The sequence below is a fragment of the Colius striatus genome, chromosome 1 (assembly GCF_028858725.1).
Source record: "Colius striatus isolate bColStr4 chromosome 1, bColStr4.1.hap1, whole genome shotgun sequence".
Lineage (NCBI taxonomy): Eukaryota > Metazoa > Chordata > Aves > Coliiformes > Coliidae > Colius > Colius striatus.
In genome coordinates, this window is record NC_084759.1 from 156,027,903 (window position 1) to 156,049,594 (window position 21,692).

The 21,692-nt window shown below is 43.4% G+C and overlaps 1 protein-coding gene across 1 annotated transcript; it reads right to left on the reverse strand.

Moving 5' to 3' along the window:
- Nucleotides 1–3,295: 3,295 nt before the first annotated feature.
- On the reverse strand, nt 3,296–8,094 carry APOLD1 (apolipoprotein L domain containing 1). Its single transcript, XM_062014092.1, has 2 exons — nt 7,987–8,094; nt 3,296–5,899 (listed from the first exon to the last, which is right to left on the reverse strand). The coding sequence occupies exon 2, from the start codon at nt 5,892–5,894 to the stop codon at nt 5,154–5,156; it is 741 nt and encodes a 246-aa protein (XP_061870076.1). The 5' UTR covers nt 5,895–5,899; nt 7,987–8,094; the 3' UTR covers nt 3,296–5,153.
- Nucleotides 8,095–21,692: the final 13,598 nt, after the last annotated feature.

Sequence of the window (21,692 nt, forward strand, 5' to 3'; positions counted from 1 at the left end):
GAAGGGGGAGTTCTGGAGCTACAGCCACCTGCATTGGAGTAAGAGCACGCTGAATTGTCTGTGAGAAAACCTGCCTGCTTGGCACTACCACAAAGGGCTTAGCCTTTTGTGTTTCCGTTGCTTAGGCAGCATGTGTGATGGTCTTCTCTATAATATTTACAAATATCCAAAGGGTGGGTGTCAGGAGGTTGGGACATCCCTTTTTTCTGTTGTATCTAGCAACAGGACAAGGGGTAATGGGATGAAGCTGGAACACAAAAAGTTCCATTTAAATATAAGAAAAAACTATTTCACTGTTCAGGTGATGGATCAGTGGCACAGGCTGCCCAGAGGGGTTGTGGAGTCTCCTGCCTTGGAGATCTTCAAGACTCGCCTGCACATGTTCCTATGCGACCTGATCTAGGTTGACCTGCTTCTGCAGGGGGGTTGGATGAGATAATCTCTAAAGGTCCCTTTCGACTCTACCTTTCCATGATTCTATGATTCATAAATTCTACTGTTGTGAAAGAACAAGACAAAATGAGCAAGCCAGTCACAAAACTACAAGAATATTATAAACATATATATATATTACATAAAACACAAATTAACTTCTTCAGAAGTGCTGGTATGAAACATTCTGAAGTACCAGTTAAGGGAAAAAAAGTCATGAATTGTCATTGTTCCACTTTGTTTTCCTGTTAATGGTAATTGACAATGCACAGCTTTGAAGTGCCACAAATACATAAAATAAACTGAACTGTGGCAACTCACAGCATGACATAAGAGATCAGAGGATGGGAATAAATGCAAACTCTCTCCCAGCTCTCTTGGTTGCTGCTGCTGTGAGTCAGGCAAGGAGCTGGCAAGTGCCCAGGGGGGAGGTGAAAATAGTGGTAGATTTAAAGCTCTTTGATGTAGAGCAGCATCAAAATATCATGTCTCCATGGTAGTTCGTGAGCTCACTGGTTTCCATCTCATCGAGTGTCGCCTCTTTGCTTTGTAGGCTCAACACTGATTGTAGGAGGGCAACCTTGCAGCTAGCTAAACCTTCTTTGTTTTAGACTAAAGGATGTTAACTATCCAAGAGCTCAGGCTTCAAAAGGACAGCAGAGCTGACTACAAAGTGGGACTCTTGACTGCCTGTCTGAGTACAGCACCCTCTCTCTTGCTAGTTGGGAAGCCTGGCTGGGTGTGTTTGCAGTGGAAATGCTGACATACCTGAGCATCTGTCACAGGATTCCAAACATGCCATTTCCTCCACTCCCAGAACAATGAGGAAAGTGAGAGGAAATCCGAACAAACTCTTTGTGACAGGGAAAGGATAGGAAACCTGAAACAATTTGCTGAGCAGCAGTGGAAATGAAACTGCTGCATTCCACTGTGCTCAGGAGCAATCCTTTTAGAATAATAAATTTTAAAACCCTGAAACAAACCCAACAAGAAACACCCAGTGTAGATGCTAGTTATGACCATATGTTTCAAAAGCCATGAGATGGCTATACATCATTCCTGCTTTGCCATTTAGTCATTCCTCCCTGCAGCAGTTTCAATAAAATGGGAGTAAAAATGGCATCAGGAGGCCAAGCTTCATAACTGCCAACCCAGGCTAAACATCAGAGCACAGAGGTACCCTTCTCCCCACACTGCCTAGCTACCAAAGAAAGGGTTCCACCAGTACATCTACTATTTTGAGGGTAAATAACTGAACTACTAGCTAAAAAGGTGCTTACCAAAGACAAGTCCACCAAAAGTTGTTTGTGACTCAAAGGGAATCACAATATTGTAACTAAGCCAATGCTAACACTGGAGTAGGTGCACCCATGACCCAGCCCAGGTCTCTTGCTTCTGGTACTTTCCTGGTACCAGCTCTGGTGCTCATCTGACTGAGCAGTAAGTTGTTTCAAGGAGAAAAAGGAGTGAGAAATGAATCTTATCCCCAAATACCATAGGTTTTTGCCAGTGCAGCTCCCCGAGCTGATTCCCCAGGGAATCACATGGGATCTAAAGTTGACTGCATGGGAGAAGACAGGATGGCATGCTCAGAGCTAGGTGAGGAGGATCCAACCACATCCTGCCTTGTCTGCTAGCTGCTAGGTCATTTAGCTGAGGTGTGAAGGCACAAACTTAGATTCACATCATTACCTGGCTTAGAAGCTGTCCAGGAACACTCCATGGGTTTTGAAGTAAACTAAGTCACATGGCTCCTCTGTCCGGTCCTATGATCTTCCAGCCTGGTGGCCCCACACTGTGCCTGAGCTCTAGCAAACAAACCCAGAGACGGGAATGGCTGAGACCTGGCCAGGAAAGTGTGGTACCTTGGACTGAGTTAAACTCACACATCAGCACAGTACAATCACTCACATCCTGGCTTTAAGTGAAAGGTTAGTCTAAGGGAAAAGAAAAAGGACAGAAGTGGGATTGTTTTGGGGTTTTTTTTTGCCTGTATGATTGAGACTGGAAGCAAAAAATCTGATTTGTCTTTAGCTGCTGAAACAGTGACTGTGATTGCACTACAGGGCTGTGCTGGGGAAAGCAAACCAGCCCTTGTGAAGCTCTTAAGCTATCAAATTCTGATCCTTCTGTCAGTCAGATTGCACATTTAAAGGCTGTTGTTGTTCCTATATTGTTCCCTGTGTGTGGACATGTGAACAAAGCTGCGTTGCCAGCAAACTGGGAAGGCAGTGAGAGAAGTGTATGTTACATAATTTTCTCTGTGATGATAAAACCAAACATCTCAGACGTGTGGTAAAGTCACAACTGATCTAGTGGAGTTAGCTGGTGATGTACTGCAGCACTAGGGAAAATTTTCTGTCTCCATTTGCACAGTGTGCAGTTTGTACTCTAAAACCATGCTTAGGCACTCACACATATGCACTTCAGTGTTTGAATGTGTCTTGATTTCGGCCAGGATGGAATTAATTTTCTTCCTAGTAGTTGCTACAGGGCTACATTTTGGGTTTACACTGAAGAGAATGTTGAAAAAACAGGGATGTTTTAGCTATTGTTGAACAGTGCTTGCACAGCGTCAATGCTGTTTCTACTTCTCACCCTGCCCTGACAATGAATGGGCTGGGAAACCATGACAGCGTGTCAGAGACCAACAAGCACAGTGTAAATGGGCTAGTGTGCACACCAGGATATGCACTCACACAGACCTAAATGCATGCACTCATACACAAATGACAGCTGTGTGGCACAGAGCTGGTGACCTCATGTCCAGCTGCTTGTATGGGTTCGTATTGAAATTGAGCAGGGGGAGCCAGGGGCAGGAACATGATGACATGCAGGTGTGCAAAGAGACGCTGACACAAAAGTTCTTCATATTCATTTAATTGAACCAGCAGTGTACTTGTTCATTTCTGGCAAACAGATATGGGCATTACAAGCATCTGGGTCACACTCTGAGGGACCAAAGCTTTTGTTTGTACGTATAAAACCAAATGTTGATGTAACGAGAGGAAGAAACAAAAAGGACGAGAATTCAAGCTTTGTGAGATGGAGTGTTGCCCTTCCTGAGAATTTGCTCAGTGTTACAGAATTACAGAGTGGGTTTTTTTCTGATCATTTTGATTCATGCATCTGCAGGGAATTTTCTCTTATCCACTGGGGCATACTTGTGGAGGTGGAATTATCCCTGCATCAACTCCTCTAGTTATCTCAAGCTAGTTTCTGATGTCTCTTCCTTGTACCTTTTCCAGATATTGATATGATACTCATCATCACAGTGCTTGACTTCTTTTTGGGAAAAAAAATCTCCTTGTGAGGTAGGGAACTGCTAGTTTGCCAATCTTTAGACAAAGAACTGAGGCACTGAGGGGTCAAAAATCACAAAGGACATATTTAGCAGAACTGTCACTTGAAACAGGGACCCAGTCCTTGCTCCTGCTCCATAAGTGCTCTGCCACTGAATCATCCTACTCCTCTGCACCCTTCTAATGTATTAGTACCAGTACATATTTTGCTAACATGAAGCCTTCCCTGGGAAGCATTGCTAGGAGTATGTGTAGCTCTCCATTTGTGCTGCCTCCTCCCTCGCAGACAAACCACTGTGGGACTCACAGGCTGCTCAATTGCACTGAGTGTGGCACTCCACCTCTCAGGTGTCCTCCCATCATAGCTGGGCTCCAGCTCAGACCAGTAACACTAACCTACACTTCCCTCCCTGCTGCAAGAGATACAACTGCTTTCTTCCACCAGGGCCCTGAGGCAGACTCTGGTCCCAAGGTCATTGATCTGTCCTTCTCTCTGTTCTGGCTTCTAAGATCCATCCCTGATTGACCATGTTTCACCTATTTTATAACTACCACCACTGAGGTCATGCTTTCCTTTTCCTACAGGGACTTGCCTTCTCTCACAACAAAAGAACAGATAACTTGCTCTCACATGCCACAGACTTGCTTTGCCTCTAAGAACAGCTGCTTTCCTTTGGAGCAGAGGCCTCCTTTTAAAAATAAAATAATGTACACACTTAAATACAATGTCAAAACCTCAAAATAATCCTGTTTAAATAAATAGAACACAAATATCACATTTCTCAGCCTGGAGAGGTTTCTTCAAAAGGGATAACAATTTCTGGCCTTGCTGTTTCACCTTGGGATGATGAGCCATCCATACAGTCTCTCATATCTGGAGCTGCTTCCTTCAACAGCCTTTCTAGATGTACCTTGGTACCAGGCAACTGTGTACTCTACTGGAAATTGGCAGCTCCTGGCACTTTAGGCATATCCCAGACATTTTACTGCACAAAGTTTCATAAGTTATTTGCAAACTAATTTTGGTCAGCACCAGAACTGCAGAAATTTATCAGTCTCCTGATCTGCTGCTTTTTGCCACCTTGGGGGAAGCAGAGCTGAGGAGATAGATGCGAAAACACAGGTCTGAGGAACAGCCACCTCTCTGAGATCTGCTGCTGTGTACACGATAATCCACATGTTCATCATAACCTCCAAATAAATCAGGTGGCTACTGTCAGTTGTCAGGGTGTGTGTGGAAGCTTTAGCTTCCTATTAAGAAGGGGTTTGTGTTCAGATATAGATAAGGCACGAGAAACGTGCACATCTGTGTGGGTTAGCACTACCAATGTTACAACAGCAACTGGTAGCGGTGCTAATAGGGACAATTAATAATGTAATGTCTCCAAGCTCAGTTTTAATTACAGGGCAAACACTGTTTCAGCTGGATGGTCTCGGGATCTCAGCAGTGGTTTTAGCACCCAAGTTGAGTCTCCTCGTGCATGGAGAAAGCTCTGTCCTAGACTCAAGAAGTTCACAGACTTCATCCATCGCTCTGGTGCAGGTCTCAAGGTTGGCAGCCAGCTTCTGGATTTTGGCCTTCAGCACAGCCTGGCTCACTTTTGTGACCTCCTTTGTGTACTCTGGCACAAGGAAGCTGTGGTTGCTGCAGAAGACCATAAAGCAGACGGAGTTGTACAGTGAGATGGAGGCTCTCTTCTCTGACTGGCGCAGTGTGGGGTCCCCCGGGCCCTGCCCACGGCGGAGGAACTCCAGGCAGCCGAGGATTTCCCTCATCTGTTTCCGACAAGTCATTGCAATTTCCTGCACCTTTCTCACCTCCCGGGAATTGCAGAGCACTAAGGAGAGATCGGAGGTGATGCTGACGGCCCCCCCCGCAGTGGCCAGGCCCAGACCCACAGCCGATGCCAGGAGAGAGGCTCCCAGTGTCGCTGGGCTCAGGGACAGCCCCACGATGGCTGTGACCGCTCCAGCGGCGGTCAGGGTGCTCCCACTGACGTTGGCAATCAAGGACCTTCTGCGGAGCTGGTTGAGTTTACGAGCTGCCTTGTGAAGATGAGCAATTTGGCCCCGCAGCCTCCGTCTCTGATCCAACAATGCTGTGTGGAAGTGGTGCGTTGGGTCTGGTGACTGGGGAAGGGCAACACCTTTTCTCTCCATGGCCTCTGTCCGGAAACAGAAAAGGCTGGGTTGGGATTTATGTTAAAAAAAACCCCTCGTGTGAGACATGCTCAGCCTGGACCACCATTTCAGGGATGGCATCCAGCCAATTCATTTTTTTTTGCTTGCATGAAAGGTTTACTGTCTGCACACACGTACACACTCACGTACACTCGCACACACATGCACGTACACACGTGTACAGTTAATTGCCGTATTCCACTGTAACTTTCAGACAGAGGAACTTCTAAATGGTTTTTTCTTGTCCCCTGAGAAGACTAAAATATCTTATAGGCTGGGGTCAGAGGTATAGAGGTACTGTTGTTATAACCTCTGTGAAGACCTAAGGTACTTCTTTCATCCCTGAAGACAGAGAATTCCCTTGAAATTAAGTTAATCTAATATGTTGTCTCCATGACAGATTCAGAGGATCTGCAATACTCAAAGACATCTTTCACAAGAAAGGCCAGGCTCTGAGGAGGTAAAATCTACCATCCAGGTTGCTATTTAGGGGCTATTTCCCATTAAAGGGGGTCAGAGGGAAGCTGCTGAGGGGAATCAAAGTCTGTCTTTTCCATCTAGGAGGTAAGAAACTCATTGATGCCCCAGATGGGTATTGTGAACATCCTTCCTTTCTTTAAACAACTCAAGGTCCTGCAGCATTTTTTTTCCTATTGTAACCTGGCGCCAGGGTCTGGACAAAGATGAGGACCATTGTTCTGTGGTTCTTAGTGCAACCTGTGATGGTGGATCCCCATTGACAGTGGCAGTGGAAGCTATGGTCCTCGTTTAAGAGGTTCATGAAGGGCACATCAGAAAAATGAGCCCACTTTTGCTATGCACTCCTTTGAGGGTTGTGGAATAGGGGAAACACAGGAGCCTATGCATAGAAAAGGCTTGAAAACTACTGGTTATGGCAACTTCTCCATGCCAGTTAGCAGGAGAGTATCTTCCCTTCTAGAGGGTGAATCTTCAGGGGTCTAGTGATAGGTTATCCCACTCTCTTTGTTCTTTTCACAAGGGTAGAAATAAATGTTTCAGTAAGTATCTGCAGGTTGCTTGAGGGCTGCAATGTGCTTTACGAAGGAAGCCGTTATCCTTTACTTATGTATAGGGCAACTGAGGCAAGGGAAGCAACAGGAATGGTGCAGCATCACCAGTTGTCTGGTGCAAGCAGAGCTTTTGTGCCCCACAGCGGTGCACTGTACATGCGCCTGTGCTGCCTCTGCACCTGAGAGGGTCTAGCATATAACTAAGAAGCTGTTTGTTGTCTATAATGCCTTTATAGCCAAAAGAAGTCTCTGTAGCAGAGAGACCCTGTTCCAGAGCCAACTAAGCAAAACTATTTATTGCTGCAGTCACCTGGAGCTGCCTGGTCCCTCACACAGGCACACTATGTAGTTAGGATCCTTGGGACTTTCCTTCTGTGTTTCAGAAGGAGGAGGCCTCTTACCATAAAGTCTTTCCATGCTGAAGTGTGTGAGTATATAATTCTCATTACATACATTAATCCATCTCACACAGAATCCTTTAGGAACTCCCACTGTGCCCTTCAGAAGAACCACTCCGGTCTCTCTCGGTATCATCAGGCCATTGGAGCCACTTAGTCCATTGTGCTTTTCTTAGTCGGAGACAGTGTCCTGTTATTTGTTACACTATACTGAGACATGAAACTGAAAGCACAAGGACTAACACTAAGCTAAATGGATACTGGCATTGAAATGAACAGCAAGCATATACATAAATCAACAAGCCAACAACATATCGATATGATAATCATTAAATATAACAGTTCCTGTAGCCTCTTAACAAGTTGTCAAGCAGATTTTGTTGCTGAGAACAGTCTCACGTAATAATAGCAACCATCTCAGCGCAGCTAGTAGAACAGTCAAACAACGTTTATCATAAGCCATACAGTGATGCATGTGTTTCGGATACACTGATTTATGGCAGCATAAAGGAAACCAAAACCAACTTTTGCTCTTAGAGAAAAATCACCCCAATGAGAAAGGTGTACATTAGTCAGAAACCTGCAAACACTTTCCTAATATAGCACTCTGAGACACTAAAAAAAATGCATGTTCAAACTTACCTTTAGTTTCCAGTTGACCGTCTCAAAGACAAATTTTGATCTGTTTCTGGAGGAGACCAATTTATAGCTCCCATTGACCAATTGCAGCGATGGGAATGCTTTGCCTCATACTGGGAGTTTGCCATTTCCTGCTCTCCCTTGTGCAGAAGGATGTGACACACTGGAAAGTGACCTGCGGGACAGCGAGCACACATCATGTTCAGGAAACGATCCCTGCGAATGAACATTGTGTGTTCACTTTTCCTGAAGTGTAGGGGAAAAAAAAACTTTTAAAAACCTCAGCCTATTCCTGGCGCTGAGCTGGTGCAGTCATTCCCCCTAGGGAACAGTTGCCTTTTCTTTCCCTGAAATAGTAACTGACTTTACTCTGTGCTGGAGCTGCCAATTGCTTGATGACTGAAGTTTCCCCCCACCACACATGCCTAGAGTCACTGGAGTGTCAGCCAGCCAGCTACCTCATTCAAGACCTGTGTACTTTTAAAATCTCAGCTCTTTGGGACAATCATGTGTGTGGCTGACTGGAGCAGAGCAGTGCTGTGTGAGAGCTGAAATGGTGCTCTGCTCCATAAAAGGGAAGCAGCTTCACAGCAAGATGATTGCTCTGAATTCCCCTCCCCTTCTCCTCTGAGAGAAAACCATGCATCATCCTGCTGAAGGAGTGATCTTTCTGTGTTTGTTTCTTAACCATGAACATCAGGATGGCTAAGAAATAAAGTATGTAATTTTTCTAAGGTGCCTGTCGAGCAATCAATGATCAGAGTCACTGGAATCTCCTCTTTTGTAGCTTGCTATTGCCTGGCAGTTGTGCCCATATACAGATGTGGCCAGAGGGAGGAAGTGATGAAGGTGTTGGGGGAAGAACAGCCAAAGTGATGCTCCTGGCACTGCCTTTCACACTAAGCTAGGACCAGCTTTTATTAAAGACAGACTCTGTGCATGGATTCAGGAAAAAACATGGTTTTGGTGGCACTAAGTGGCGCAGCCCACCTTAGACCAAAGTGGCACATGTCCTTATCGACACAGGGCCTGTGATCCCAGGGGCATCTCTTTTGAGCAGTTGTGCTTGAAGATGGGACATCTACTTTCTTGTTCGGTGGATTCTTACCCTTCAGGGCTGTTTGTTGACAGGGAACCTCTGACTGTGCTGTAGTGTCTCTCTGGCCTGGCTAATCTAGAAACTACCTAGCTGTCACTGAGTAGCAAGGCTTTACTGTTTAATGTGTGATTGCTGGAGCTGACCTTAGGAAAGGACAAGGGCTGAGAGGAAGCAGACAGGGAGAGGAGAAGGCTATGGTTATTCATTTCAGTGGCAGTTTGGCTTTAAACCATATTAAATGACTATGAAACAATTTGTCAAGTATTTTGTCTAGGGGTGGATCCGGATGAGTTGTGGACATGGACGAATAAATAAGTAGTGTTGAAGAGCTACTTCAACCTGTCACAGACCTGAAAAGAGAAAACATTGTTTTGAAGATGTTTAAATAAGCACTCTTGGTTTGTTACATTTTGTCCATATTGCAGGTTAACAGGAAGGTGAGTTTTGACAGTGAAGGAAATTGTGCTTTAGGTCTTTGCTTTGTTTTAGCAAAAATATGCTTGAATTGGAGCCCATCTGCTTTGGCGAGGGTTTGCAGTTGATAGACACAAGAGTTCCCAAACAGAAAAGGCTTTTTTTTTTTTTTAATGTAGACCCAACTGCGTTAGGATTTGTGCCAACAGAGATGTCCCTGTTAGGACAGTGGGGTTTTGGGAAGAATGAAATAACAAAGAAAAGAAAAGAAAAGAAAAGAAAAGAAAAGAAAAGAAAAGAAAAGAAAAGAAAAGAAAAGAAAAGAAAAGAAAAGAAAAGAAAAGAAAAGAAAAGAAAAGAAAAGAAAAGAAAAGAAAAGAAAAGAAAAGAAAAGAAAAGAAAAGAAAAGAAAAGAAAAGAAAAGAAAAGAAAAGAAGTGAGGAGGAGAGGAGAGGAGAGGAGAGGAGAGGAGAGGAGAGGAGAGGAGAGGAGAGGAGAGGAGAGGAGAGGAGAGGAGAGGAGAGGAGAGGAGAGGAGAGGAGAGGAGAGGAGAGGAGAGGAGAGGAGAGGAGAAAGGAAAGGAAAGAAAGGAAGAGGAAAGGAAAGGAAAGGAAAGGAAAGGAAAGGAAAGGAAAGGAAAGGAAAGGAAAGGAAAGGAAAGGAAAGGAAAGGAAAGGAAAGGAAAGGAAAGGAAAGGAAAGGAAAGGAAAGGAAAGGAAAGGAAAGGAAAGGAAAGGAAAGGAAAGGAAAGGAAAGGAAAGGAAAGGAAAGGAAAGGAAAGGAAAGGAAAGGAAAGGGTCTGGAATGAACCTGAGAAGATGACAGAGTTTTGGTTGCTCATTCTTTCCCAGTTCTCTTCTTTCAGTATACTCAGCTTATTATCAGAAACCCCTGCAATGCTCAGTATGTGATTACACTGCATTAATTTGAATTAGAGTGCATTAACATTCATTTTAAAATAACTTTTTTTCACATATACGTAGTATTCCCTCACAGTTTCCTGTACACTGCAAGACCTGGACTTCACACTAGTTGAGATGTTGGTCTCAGATTGGGATAACTTCTCACAGGGATCCTTCACCATCTATAGAAAACATTTCCCCACAACCCACCCTAATAATGGGGTGCATATCCAGAAAGCAAGGACTTCCCATGAAGATCTACAGATGTCAACTTGATTTTAGAAAAGAAATGTATGTTAGAAGAAACATGATTTCGTAGGGAGCTCCCTACAGCAATATTGCTGTGATCTGGTTTTGTCTCCAAGTTTTGTCCCCCTGATTTTGTCCCCAAGTCCTCTGGTTTTGTCACCAAGAATCCCTTTGGTAAGTGTTGGTCTTCTCTCCCACCAATAATTACAGAGATTCTCTTCAGTAAATGTGAGCAGAGTGAGAGAGGAGCATCTTCTCTGAGTGCTTTACAGGGATTGAAAGGCTTTCAGTGCCATTAGCACACCTGCCCAGATGTGAGCACATCTGCTGAGTCACCTAGTAGATCCAAGGGCCTGACTGGAGTGTATCTTAGCTATGAGGGATCTCAAGTCTTTTGGGGTAGGTCTGGCCTTCACTGAGCTATCCTGCAAGCTAGCGGAGCCTCACCATCCTGCCTGCCCTATGTTTTCACCCAACCCATTTGCTGCTGCAGTCTCTTCATTCTTGGCTTGTGAAGTGCGTGGGCTTGAGAGTGGAAGGGGCACTGCATTTCACAACTAGCCTGGCCAAAATGGTCCCTCTGCTCCACCCTTTCCCCATATAGCCACATCCTTTTGGAATGGGCAGAAGCCAGACCCACGTGAAATCTGCCCTGAAGGCATTTTGTGGAGCAGATGACCAGCCAGGGGAAGGAAGGATGTTTTATTGCCTCAGCTCTCTTCCTTCCAGTGGATTTTGGCAGAAAAGGATTGATCTTTCTGTTCCTGTTCTCTCCAGTAGAAGAGATATATAGCAGAAGTGTATAGCTGTTTGGAACTACTACAATTTAGCATTTTAATGTAAATGTCTAACACTCAAAGCTGAAATTCCAAAGATCATTTCATTTATTAACACTGTTTTGATCGAATAATTGAGTACATTTGAATGAATCCAAATATCTTTTTAACAGCAGATTTCTGTCATGCTTGGTGTTTTCAAGGCTTAATGTTGTCCTTTTTTGTTTGTTTGTGTGTTTGTTTTTCTGGTGGTCAGTTGAGTTGGTGACAAATTTTAAGTCTCCACAGCAACACATTACTTCAGATTCAGTAGGAACTTTAATAGTCAAAAACTATTTAAACAAACTTTTTAGTAATCTTACCACTAGATCCACATTATGTTTTTGAAAGCATTGCAGAACAAGACAGGCTGCTCTGGGAAGCTCTGGTAACCAGTGCGTGTGGGACTTCTGCTAGGTTAGGAGAAAGCTACAGAGAGCAGAGCAGGGTGGGGGAAACAGGACAGCCTGGGGGATGAAAACATCTCTTGTTAGTTCCAGTTAAGTTATCAGTCAAGTGCATTGTCTGTTCCTGTTCCTGCTTTGTGAGCAAGCACTCTAACAAAAATACAATCCTAAATTGCCTTGCCAAAACACTGCCAGCAGTGTCAATTATTTATTTGGACATGGACAGAGCAGCTCATGCTGCCATTTGCCAACTTTAATTACATGCTTTGTTTCAGTGTGGACTGCATGGCACAAGGCTCACTTTGAGCTACACAAAAAGCCTACTCTCCACATAGCCTATATGACTCTGTCCTTGCCTTTGGCACCGTTGATGTGACTGAGAGTGGCCATGTGCAGATTCTGCTGAGACCAGTGTCACTGGAGGGCTTTTACCTGTTTGATGTCTTTGCAGTACCACAATAAGCAAGTCTGGCAACAAAAGGAATCGTTACCCTATTTCCAGAATTGTAAAGAAAAGTAATAGCTTGTTGGAAAGCAGAAAATAGGGAGCCTGGCTTCTTAAGGGTCTTCTCCTGTGGACTTCTTGACAGCTGAGATCATGTTGCAATTCTTCTCTCAAAGGAAACTAGAGTCTGGAATCTTCTCATCTACAAAACTACTTGTTCTGGTTTCATCTGTGATAAAGCTAATTTTCTTCCTAGTAACTGGTTACAGTGCTGGGGCTTGGATTTAGTGTGAGAACAGTGTTGATAACACATTGGTGTTCTAGTTGGTGCTAAGTGAAGGGCCTTTCAGTTTCCTGTGCTTTGCCAGCAAGGGAATGCACAAGAAGCTGGGAGGGAGGACGGCCAAGACAGCTGACTCAAACTAGCCAAAGGGCTATTCCATTCCATGGACCATCATGTCTAGTATGTAAGCTGGAGGGGGGTTGGTGGGGAGTGGCAAATCACTACTAAGGCATCAGTCAGCTGATGGTGAGTGACTGCGTTGGGCATCACTTGTCTTTCCTTGGGTTTTATTAATATTTTTGTTATATTCATTTTTATTGCTATTAATATTACTATATATTTCATTACAGTTGTGATTATAATATTTTACTTATATTTAGTAGTTAAACTGTTCTTATCTCAACCCAGGAGTTTTAGTTTTTTCTTCTGATTCTCTTCCCCATCCCACTGGGAGAGGAAGGAGTGAGAAGGGGGCTGTGTGGCGCTTAGTTGCTGGCTGGGGTTAAACCAGGACAATAATTATTTTCCCTTGCAAGAAGTCAGTATCTTTGAAACCTCATCTGCTTTGCCAAATTCTGAGATTGCCAAGGAAACTCAAAATCTACTGGTTGACCAAACTGCCAACAGTCCTGCTCCATAACCCTCATTTCTGTAGGGATCAAGGCTGGAACAAATTCCCGTGTCCTGCAACTGAAACACAAGAGACCGATGTCTATGGTTTCTTATTCCTCTTTTGCCAGTGTGAATCTTGCAGTGTTTCATGTCCTGCTCTGTGATCTTCACCCTAGCAAAATGATATCCATGTCTTCCAGTGCAGGAGGAGGAGCTGCTGGTGCAGGAGCCTTCAGTGACATTTCTGTACCTCATACTAGCAGGACTGGGCAGTGTCCTCAGGACCACAGTTTGAATGGAAAGAAAAAGTAACTCAGCTGGGAAATGTGGCACAACAACACATATTTACCAAGAAAACCAGTGGGCTGGAAAGGCTCAGGTGTAAATCAACTAGTCTCGAGAGTCTTGACATAGCAAGTAGGTACCATCTACTGAGTAGATGTTACACATGCTCTTTCAAAGTCCCTTCCAACCCTTAAGATTCTGTGATTCTGTGAAAGGAGAATATGTTTCTATTAGGCAGCACAGGGCAGACCTTTAACCTTGCTCCTCTATTTGCCTCCTTCCCATAGCAGACTGCTGTCTGGGATAATGATCTCTAACAGAGACACTATTCCTATCTTTTGCTCCTCAATTATTGCTCTCAATTGCTCTGAGATGGCTGTTGGTGAGGAAACAAGTCTCAGCTTTGAGAGTAGCTAGGAAAACTGTGAACTCAGAGGCTTGAGGACACCAAGGAATAATTCACTATTTGGTCACAGTGGAGGGCTAGGAAAACTGGGTTTGGTATCATCCTGTATTTGCACAATGAAAAGTTTCTGATCCTGTCTTTGTACTTGTCACTGGCCAAGGCTGGAAAGCTGCGGTGACTGCGTTCACCCCTATGCCCACGTGTGTTTCCCTACCCACTGCCTAGGCAGTGTCTGGGCAGTGCCATTTCAAATGTGCTAAAAAAGCATCTGCTCTGATAACTGGACTAAGAATCTGAAAAAAATAAAACCAAAAAAACTGTGAGATGGCATGGACTGTCCATGCATTGACTTTGCCTGACTTAAACTTTATAAAGAAAGCTTCCCTTGTTTTACTATATTTATGAACTCTACCATTGCTTTTTTAGATACATGAAAGAAAAAGCATGCTTTTAGAATTTGTGCTTTTTTAAATCTTAATTCTTCTCTTGCTTCTTCAAATTAACCAGCTGTTCTATTGCACATAATTTGAAGTAGGTCAAGAGAGATATTTAATATTCATAACAATACACAGCCATTTCATTGGAAAGTAACTTAAGAGAACTTGTAAACAAATTTAGGTATTGGAGTGATTTGGATAGATTGAGGCTGTGATGCAGGCCTGCATGTTAATTCCATATCAGTTTCACCAGTGATGCAGACTTTGTGTTGGGAATATTCAATTCAAAAACCTCAAATTCTATAAAAGATCTGGAATGGTCACAGTCAGGTGTCACTGTCGCATTTCTTCATCATCAAGCAACAGAGTTTATCCACAGTCCTTATAGAAACTGGTGCTGCATTTGAAGATAAGACAAAAGTTGAGAGGTTTGGACTGTGATAGGAGACCAAATGATGAACTCCTCTAAATTTGTCAGTTCTTCCCTCAGTTTTTAAAAACACCTGCAATATTCTTCTCTTTTTTTCTTTCTTTTTTGTGTTTTTCAAGGGAGAGGGTTTGGTTTAGTTTGGGATTTTTTTTTCCCAAGAAATTATTAATTTCATGTTGCTAACCTTTTACTAACAGGATTAAGGTTCAGCAGGAAACATTCCATATAAAAAATATAAAAACCAAATAATGAAATTCATTACACTGATGAACCCTCCAATCTGGCACTGTAGAAATATGGCAGACAAATAAGGGCCTAAAGAAGTCCATGAGAAGTTAAAAACTGTCACCTTGAACTTCAGACAAGGATGTATCTCACCTAATTTCAGCCCACTTCAGAGGTTCAAATGCAGACAATATATTCACTTTCTAATACTCCCTCTAGAGACAGGAGAAGAAATAGTCATGCTTAAAGATTGGTTCAGTCCATCTCTTTCAGGTATCTACCCTATAATATATGACTTTATAACTACAGACAGCAAATCTTTATCCCTCTCCTACTCTGTTCAATGTCTGCCAGGTTTGTCAGGTTTATGCTCCAGTTTCAAATATCCTGTTCCACTGAAGACTGTTTTGGGACAGAAATGGTCCCTGTAACCCAGCACTTGGTGTCCTGTAGTGCTAGTAGGAGGTCCTATTGTGGTAGAGTATGGATGGCAGTGGTGCATCCCCACCTGTGCCCTTGAATGACAGGCACCTCTTGCCCAAGGATTTATCTGGTACCTTTTGATGCTACTGACGGCAGCTGCCTCCGCTTCCTCCTGGGACAGTAAAGTCCAAAAGTCCCCAGTTACTCATGATATAAAGAAGTATTTTCTTTTGCCTGTTTTCAGCTAATGTACACTTTTCGTAAATTGACCCTTATGCTAGCTCTGTGGCCGCAGGGAAAGAAAAGCTCATGAGTTTGGTGATCTGCACTGCGTGGTGGATGGTACATGGCCCTCCCTCATGCTCCTGAGTGGTAAGTTATCAGTCATCTTCTCAGGATTAGCAGAGGATATGTGAGTCAGATATGTACAGAAGAACACAGGACTTTGCAGAGCTGCATTTGGGAATGCAAAGAAAGCATATGTGATGGATAACATCACTGCATCACAGTTCTAATGGTTTATTCTACATCTAAGGAGACACAGATTCAATTTAAAGGTCTGAATCTGAACTGAAAAGGGAAAAAAAAATCCCAATTCAAATCATTGTTACTTTTGTCAAGCCAGGACTTTTATTCCTCACAGTTCTCAAACTATGATGGCTGCAAGTTGATTCCTCTTGGTAACTCACCAGAACTGGTAAAAATAATCAGAAACATTTTGTCCTATTTGACAGTGTGCTTAAAAAGAGGGAGAAAGGGAAATGCTTCCTCACTGAAGGCCACGTAGACCTTTATGTGCCTTTGTTAGCATTAACATTAAAGCATAATCTTGTGTGAAGGCCTCAGAAATTACTTATTAGGCTTTCATCGGACCTGATCAGAAAGAGTATCTGTCAGTAACATAGACCTCTTTGAAGGTAAATTTTTGAAGAGTCAGTGGTAGTTTCATGAAGGAGCTGAGGACATCTTTCAAGCACAGTATCAAATCTGTTAATGGGAGATCTAGCAAGAGAAAGCCACCACTCTGGTGAGGCTTTTGAGCCTGCTATTCCAGAAGAGAGAAAGCTGGTCAGCTGCAGACCAAGGGCATAATGGGAACGGGAGCTTAGCATTTCCACCAGGCTCTTAGTTCAGCTATCTACTGCCCAGTGTCCCTGATGAAGTTTCATGAGGCTACAGGGTTGGTGAGCAGATGCTCTTGGCCCGGAAGGATTCATCTTGCTTTCTGCACCCTCTTTAACAAATGATCAGGACATGGGAGGTAGGAAAGGAAACCTGGGAGAGAATGTGCTTCCCTGCATCTGCAGATACGCCCAACACAATTAGCAGAAACCATAAGGGCAGGGCACGTCTGAGTGACCCCACAGCTTGCAAATACATGCAGTTTTAAAAAATACTTTCTAAAAATGGCATCATTCTGGGAGGAACAAAGGCTTGGAGGGGTAATAACCTCTCTGGTAATGTCTGATCAAATGCATCCCTTAAAAAGACCAGGTAGTGCCTCTTTTTTCACAGTCCAGTAACAACAACAAAAAACTCAGCCCATCTCAAAACCAAAGTAGGAGACAAACATAAATGAAAAAAACCCTCAAGTGTTGCCTTATCTATCTTCTAAACTACCTCAGACACAAATAGTAGAGAGACATGGCTTTGGGTCTAGCTGAGCTGGGCCTAGAACAAGGCTTATAGAGGATGGTAAAGTTGTTTGTATCTCCCTAAGTTAGATGGAGCCAAGATAAACCCTGTCATCACTGAGGGCAACCCAGAACAGGTTCTACCTTAAACTTTGCTTCTCACTACCAGCAGATGCTCTGCTGGCAACTGGAAATTGCTGGAGTGAGATGAGAAGATTCTCCTCTGAAATAGTAAAAAAAGTATTTTCAAAGAAGATTATGTGAAAAAAAAAAAACCTTAACAATACATTTTAAGCCTAAGATGCACAAAGGAAGAATTAGACTACCAAGAACCACTCTACAGGCTCATGGATCATGGTCTATACAAGTACTATGCAGAAGAGGTGCTTGTGCAAAAGGCAATCTCTTCTTTACTTCCTCACAGTCTGCACGTGGCTATTTAGTTAAAATAGCTTTTCACAGAGTATTTTGTAGCCCAAGAGTGAGCTCTCCCATTCCCTCTCCCTATCCCATTCCTGATTAGAGGACATATCTACACGGCTTGGAAGGACTGCTCCAGAGAACAAAGCTGGAGTAAGCTGCCAGACTGAATGACACCATTCCCATGTGCATACAGAGTCTTGTGACTTATACTTTCTCTGTATCATATGTACAGAACCCTGTTCTACCACACATGCTACTTGCAGTATCCAAAACAGGGCCCTTTCAGCATTCATTCTGTTCTGTCTTTGTACACACATGCCATAGTAGAGCCAGCATCCAACTTTCCAGCCTAACTCCCTGTTTTGAGACACAGAACTGGAGTTTGAGGGTCATTGGAGTTTTCCACTACTGTGGAGAAGGACATGAAGATTACTAACTTCACAGGGTTTCTATGTGTCTCCTAGGATAAGCCAGAGGGATGCATTGTCATGGTCTGCTTCAGTACCTGTTTCATAGTGAAATGAAGGATAAAAGCTCTAGATGCATGGTGTAAGCTCCCAGGGAAGAAGATAAAAACCAGAGTATCTATGCTTACCTGCTACTGAAAAGCTTAAAGTATGCTGCTCAGGACCAGGGACAAACATGGACGGCAGTTTCACAGCCTGACTGAGAAGAATGTTTCAGCAGGAGCTGGAAACCCTTCTGTACTACTGAACACTTGTACAGGAGGGATGGATGTCCTTTGGATCAAGGGAGAAATGGGCTTCTAGCTATAAGCACGAACAGTTATTTGATAGAAAGTTGAAAAAAGCATAGGGCTAAGTAGATGAAAGTCACTAGGGAGTTCTGCAGAGGTCTGTACTAGGATCCATGCTTTTCAATGTTACAAAATGATGTTAAAACAAGAGTGAACATTGTGCTGATGGGGTTTGCTGACAATATGACTGGCCAAAGCACTAATGTAGTTATTTGTTTTGAGAAACTTTTTTTTCAGTGAACATCAACACAAATGCACTGTGATGCTGATGTCCATTAAGTGTCATCTTAGTCAATGTTTACTTTTACAGCTCCTAGGAGTATGATTCAAAAAGACCATTTGTAATCACATAACTCAAACTGGATCCTTTTAATTGTTGTTATTCAAGCTGAGAAACTTTGCAACAGCTTAACAGGAAAAGGCAGTTGAGCTGCAGTGTGGAGGGCAGCCAGTGGTCTGCCATTTGCTGCTGCTAAAAGCAAAGATTCTTTTGCCCAGAGCATCCCTGCCTCCAGACCCCCCAGACACCCCTGGACCAGTTCTGTGCACTGTGGCAGTGCCATCAAATGGCTGTGATCTTAGGGAAGGTTTCCTTCTGTAGCTCCCAAACATTGTTCATACCGGTACTGCTGCTCATATCCATACTGAGTATTTGGCAGGAAGTATTTGGCTGTTGGGATAGTATTTGGCTAGTATTTGGGATAGCATCTAGCTGTTGGGATACTTTATGTCCATCTTGAATCCAGATGCTGAATTTGACAAACCTACTTTGGAGACTGGTGATAGACTCTACCTTTAAGGACAAATTGCATCCTCTATACCTAGATAAGACTTTAATCCAAATCCACAAGACTAACATCTCTTGGAGTATTCTAGGGTTCTCCTATAGGCTGTGTGTTATTTTGTATTTGCAGCACATCAGAGACTGAGTGACTGTACAAAGCAGGTGACCACATTTTGTACTTAACTAGTATAGCCCTATAAAAATGTTTCATGCTTGAAGCAGTTCTGCAGGCTTGGAGAATTAGAACTGGGCAGAGAGAGTGGGTACAAGCTCTTATTGTCAGCCCTTGTTTGAACACAGTGAAGTCAGGGAGCTGGATCTGGTCTCAGACAGTAAGTATGTTGTTCTACTTTGTGCTTCTTTAGAGAGGTGTCTCAAAAAGAATATTGTCCTTCTTTCAGCTTTAGTACAGACCAAGCATTGGACTTGAAATACTTTTTCTTCTTTAGCTATTCAGAGGCAGGTTTTCCCACAGTGGATGGTGATGAAGTAGCCTAGCAAAAGTCAGTCTCTTTCTCCTCCTCCTCAGTAGAAGTCTTTTCCTCCTTAGTACAGCAGACTCTAAGCAGTCATTGGTAATCAGGCCACCTACTTCTCACCATCTTTTATATTTCAGGAAGCATATGGTGAATTATGCATTTCCTTATGTATAGTCAAAAATCACATCAGTTTGGATCCAGGACTTCTAATTGCCAACATGAAGCTTCAAGCGACTCACACTTTCTTGCTTTTCTCTGGCAATCTCAACAAACTTGGCATGTGCCTGTTATCACCTGATGTACAGAGAGACAGAAGTAGGGAGCTGGTGGTTTGCTCATTGCCTTGTGGGCAGAACCAAATGGTGAATGCCAGTCGCCTCAGTTTCAGATGAGTGTTTGGTCTCTGAGGTCAGCTACCCCCTGATCTAGCACAGCTTTTGTAATACTGACCAGACTATAATTTTAAATTCCCTTGTTCTGAGCCCCCTCAAAACTGGAGGGTGAGGCTTTCCCATTTTTAAGTGTGTATCACATTTCTGATTCTAGACAGCTTGGTGTGAGGAATACGAATTCAGCCTTCAAGGCCACAGCATTCTTTTCTTTATGTTTCTTGGAAAAGGCATCAGTAGACCAACAGAAACCTTTCCCTTGTAAACCCCCCTGGGATAACATTTCTTTTTCTTTTTTTCTGAATACCAAAGCAATGGGACAGCTGTCTTAGTGTTTGTCATTTGAGTACATGCCAGTAATAAGGAGAGAATATTGCTTCATGTAAATAATTTAAAAAAAACCCCAACCTCTTAGAAGCTTATCATCAGTTCAAAACTACCAGAGGTGTCTAGTGGAAAAGGAACAAGAGACATGAATGTATTCAGGGTCCCAAAACTAAGCACTTTACATAACACACCTTACATATGCTCAAAAAGAAGGTGGCAAAATAACTCGCGAGAAGTATTCCTCCTCCTCCTCCATCTCTTCTCTGAAGATGTCTGTTTGCCCAGCATCCACGCAGCTCCCCTGTTTTCACAGGTGCAATGATGCCAGCAGCTATTTTTGCACCTAGCATTTCAGCTGCTGGACATTTGTGTCAAACAGCTACTTTCCTTTGCAGACTCTGCAACCCAGCGTCCTCCAGGAAAAGTGCAGGGAATGTCATCTTCAAGCTCTACTTTCCAGCAAAATAGGGAGAAGGGCCAATCTCTTCTCTCCCAAGGACATTTGTCCATCTGTGCTGAGCCACTCAGAGCTTGTTTTTGTGAGGTGACAGCTCATTTCCCTGACTTCTCTGCAGAAGTGGAGGGGGTTGCAGATTGTATTTGGACATTGTGAGTCACTGATGGTGGAAGAAGAGAAGTGAGAAGAGTCAAAGCTATTGGTTCGTAAAGAAGGAAGAAAGCTGGTAATACAGAACCTTTCCATGGAAGCTGCAGAGGTGCCCAAATGCAGTCAGTGCTCTTCTGCAAGTAGGTCTTTGCCCAAACCATAGGTGAAACGGGTCAAAAGGCAGCTCTTAAGTGTCTAGATTAATCAGAGATTAGCTAATACACTCAGCTACTGATAGCAAGCAAAAGCGCCTTTGTGGCCAGGGTGGGAATCAAAGTGGAGCAGGTGAGTTCCAAGGGCTGCAATGCCAGACAGAAGTTTTAGACCAGCTGTCTTAGAGAAAACAAAACTAGCTGAGGCACCTCTGTGACATAAGTGTCACGGATAGTGGGATGGGAAAGGATGGGAGTTCCTACCAGCAGTTAGTAGGGAGACTTCTATCCAGACCAAAATGATGGGTCAGCATTTTCTCCAGAAAGCAGCTAGAAGGTGGAACAAATAGCCCTTTCTTCTGGCCCCTCTTGGGTTTTGTGACTCTGCTGGAGATGATGCAAATACTGTTATCTAGGACAGTTTGACAACTGGCTCTGGCTGTTGTTAGTCCAAAACCTCTTGAGATGTTTCCCTGTGAGGGTTGGTAAAATGGAGGTGGAAGGGTTCTTCAGACGCAGCTTACTGCTGTGAGATCTATACAAGGTCAACCAAGTCATTGTCACATTTGATGTGTTTGTTGATGAAAGAGATGGGAATTACTAATCTGAGGTGCAGCTTCTCAGCCACCTTGAACCTAAAGTTTATGTTTACATCCAATGACAATGATAAATGCAACTGGCAGTTGAGTTTTGTTATAACTGAAATCTACTTCTCTGTCTACTCA

Bases quoted from the DNA above. Each gene is read 5' to 3' on its own strand.
- APOLD1 (XM_062014092.1), bottom strand. From the start codon at position 5,894: ATGGAGAGAAAAGGTGTTGCCCTTCCCCAGTCACCAGACCCAACGCAC.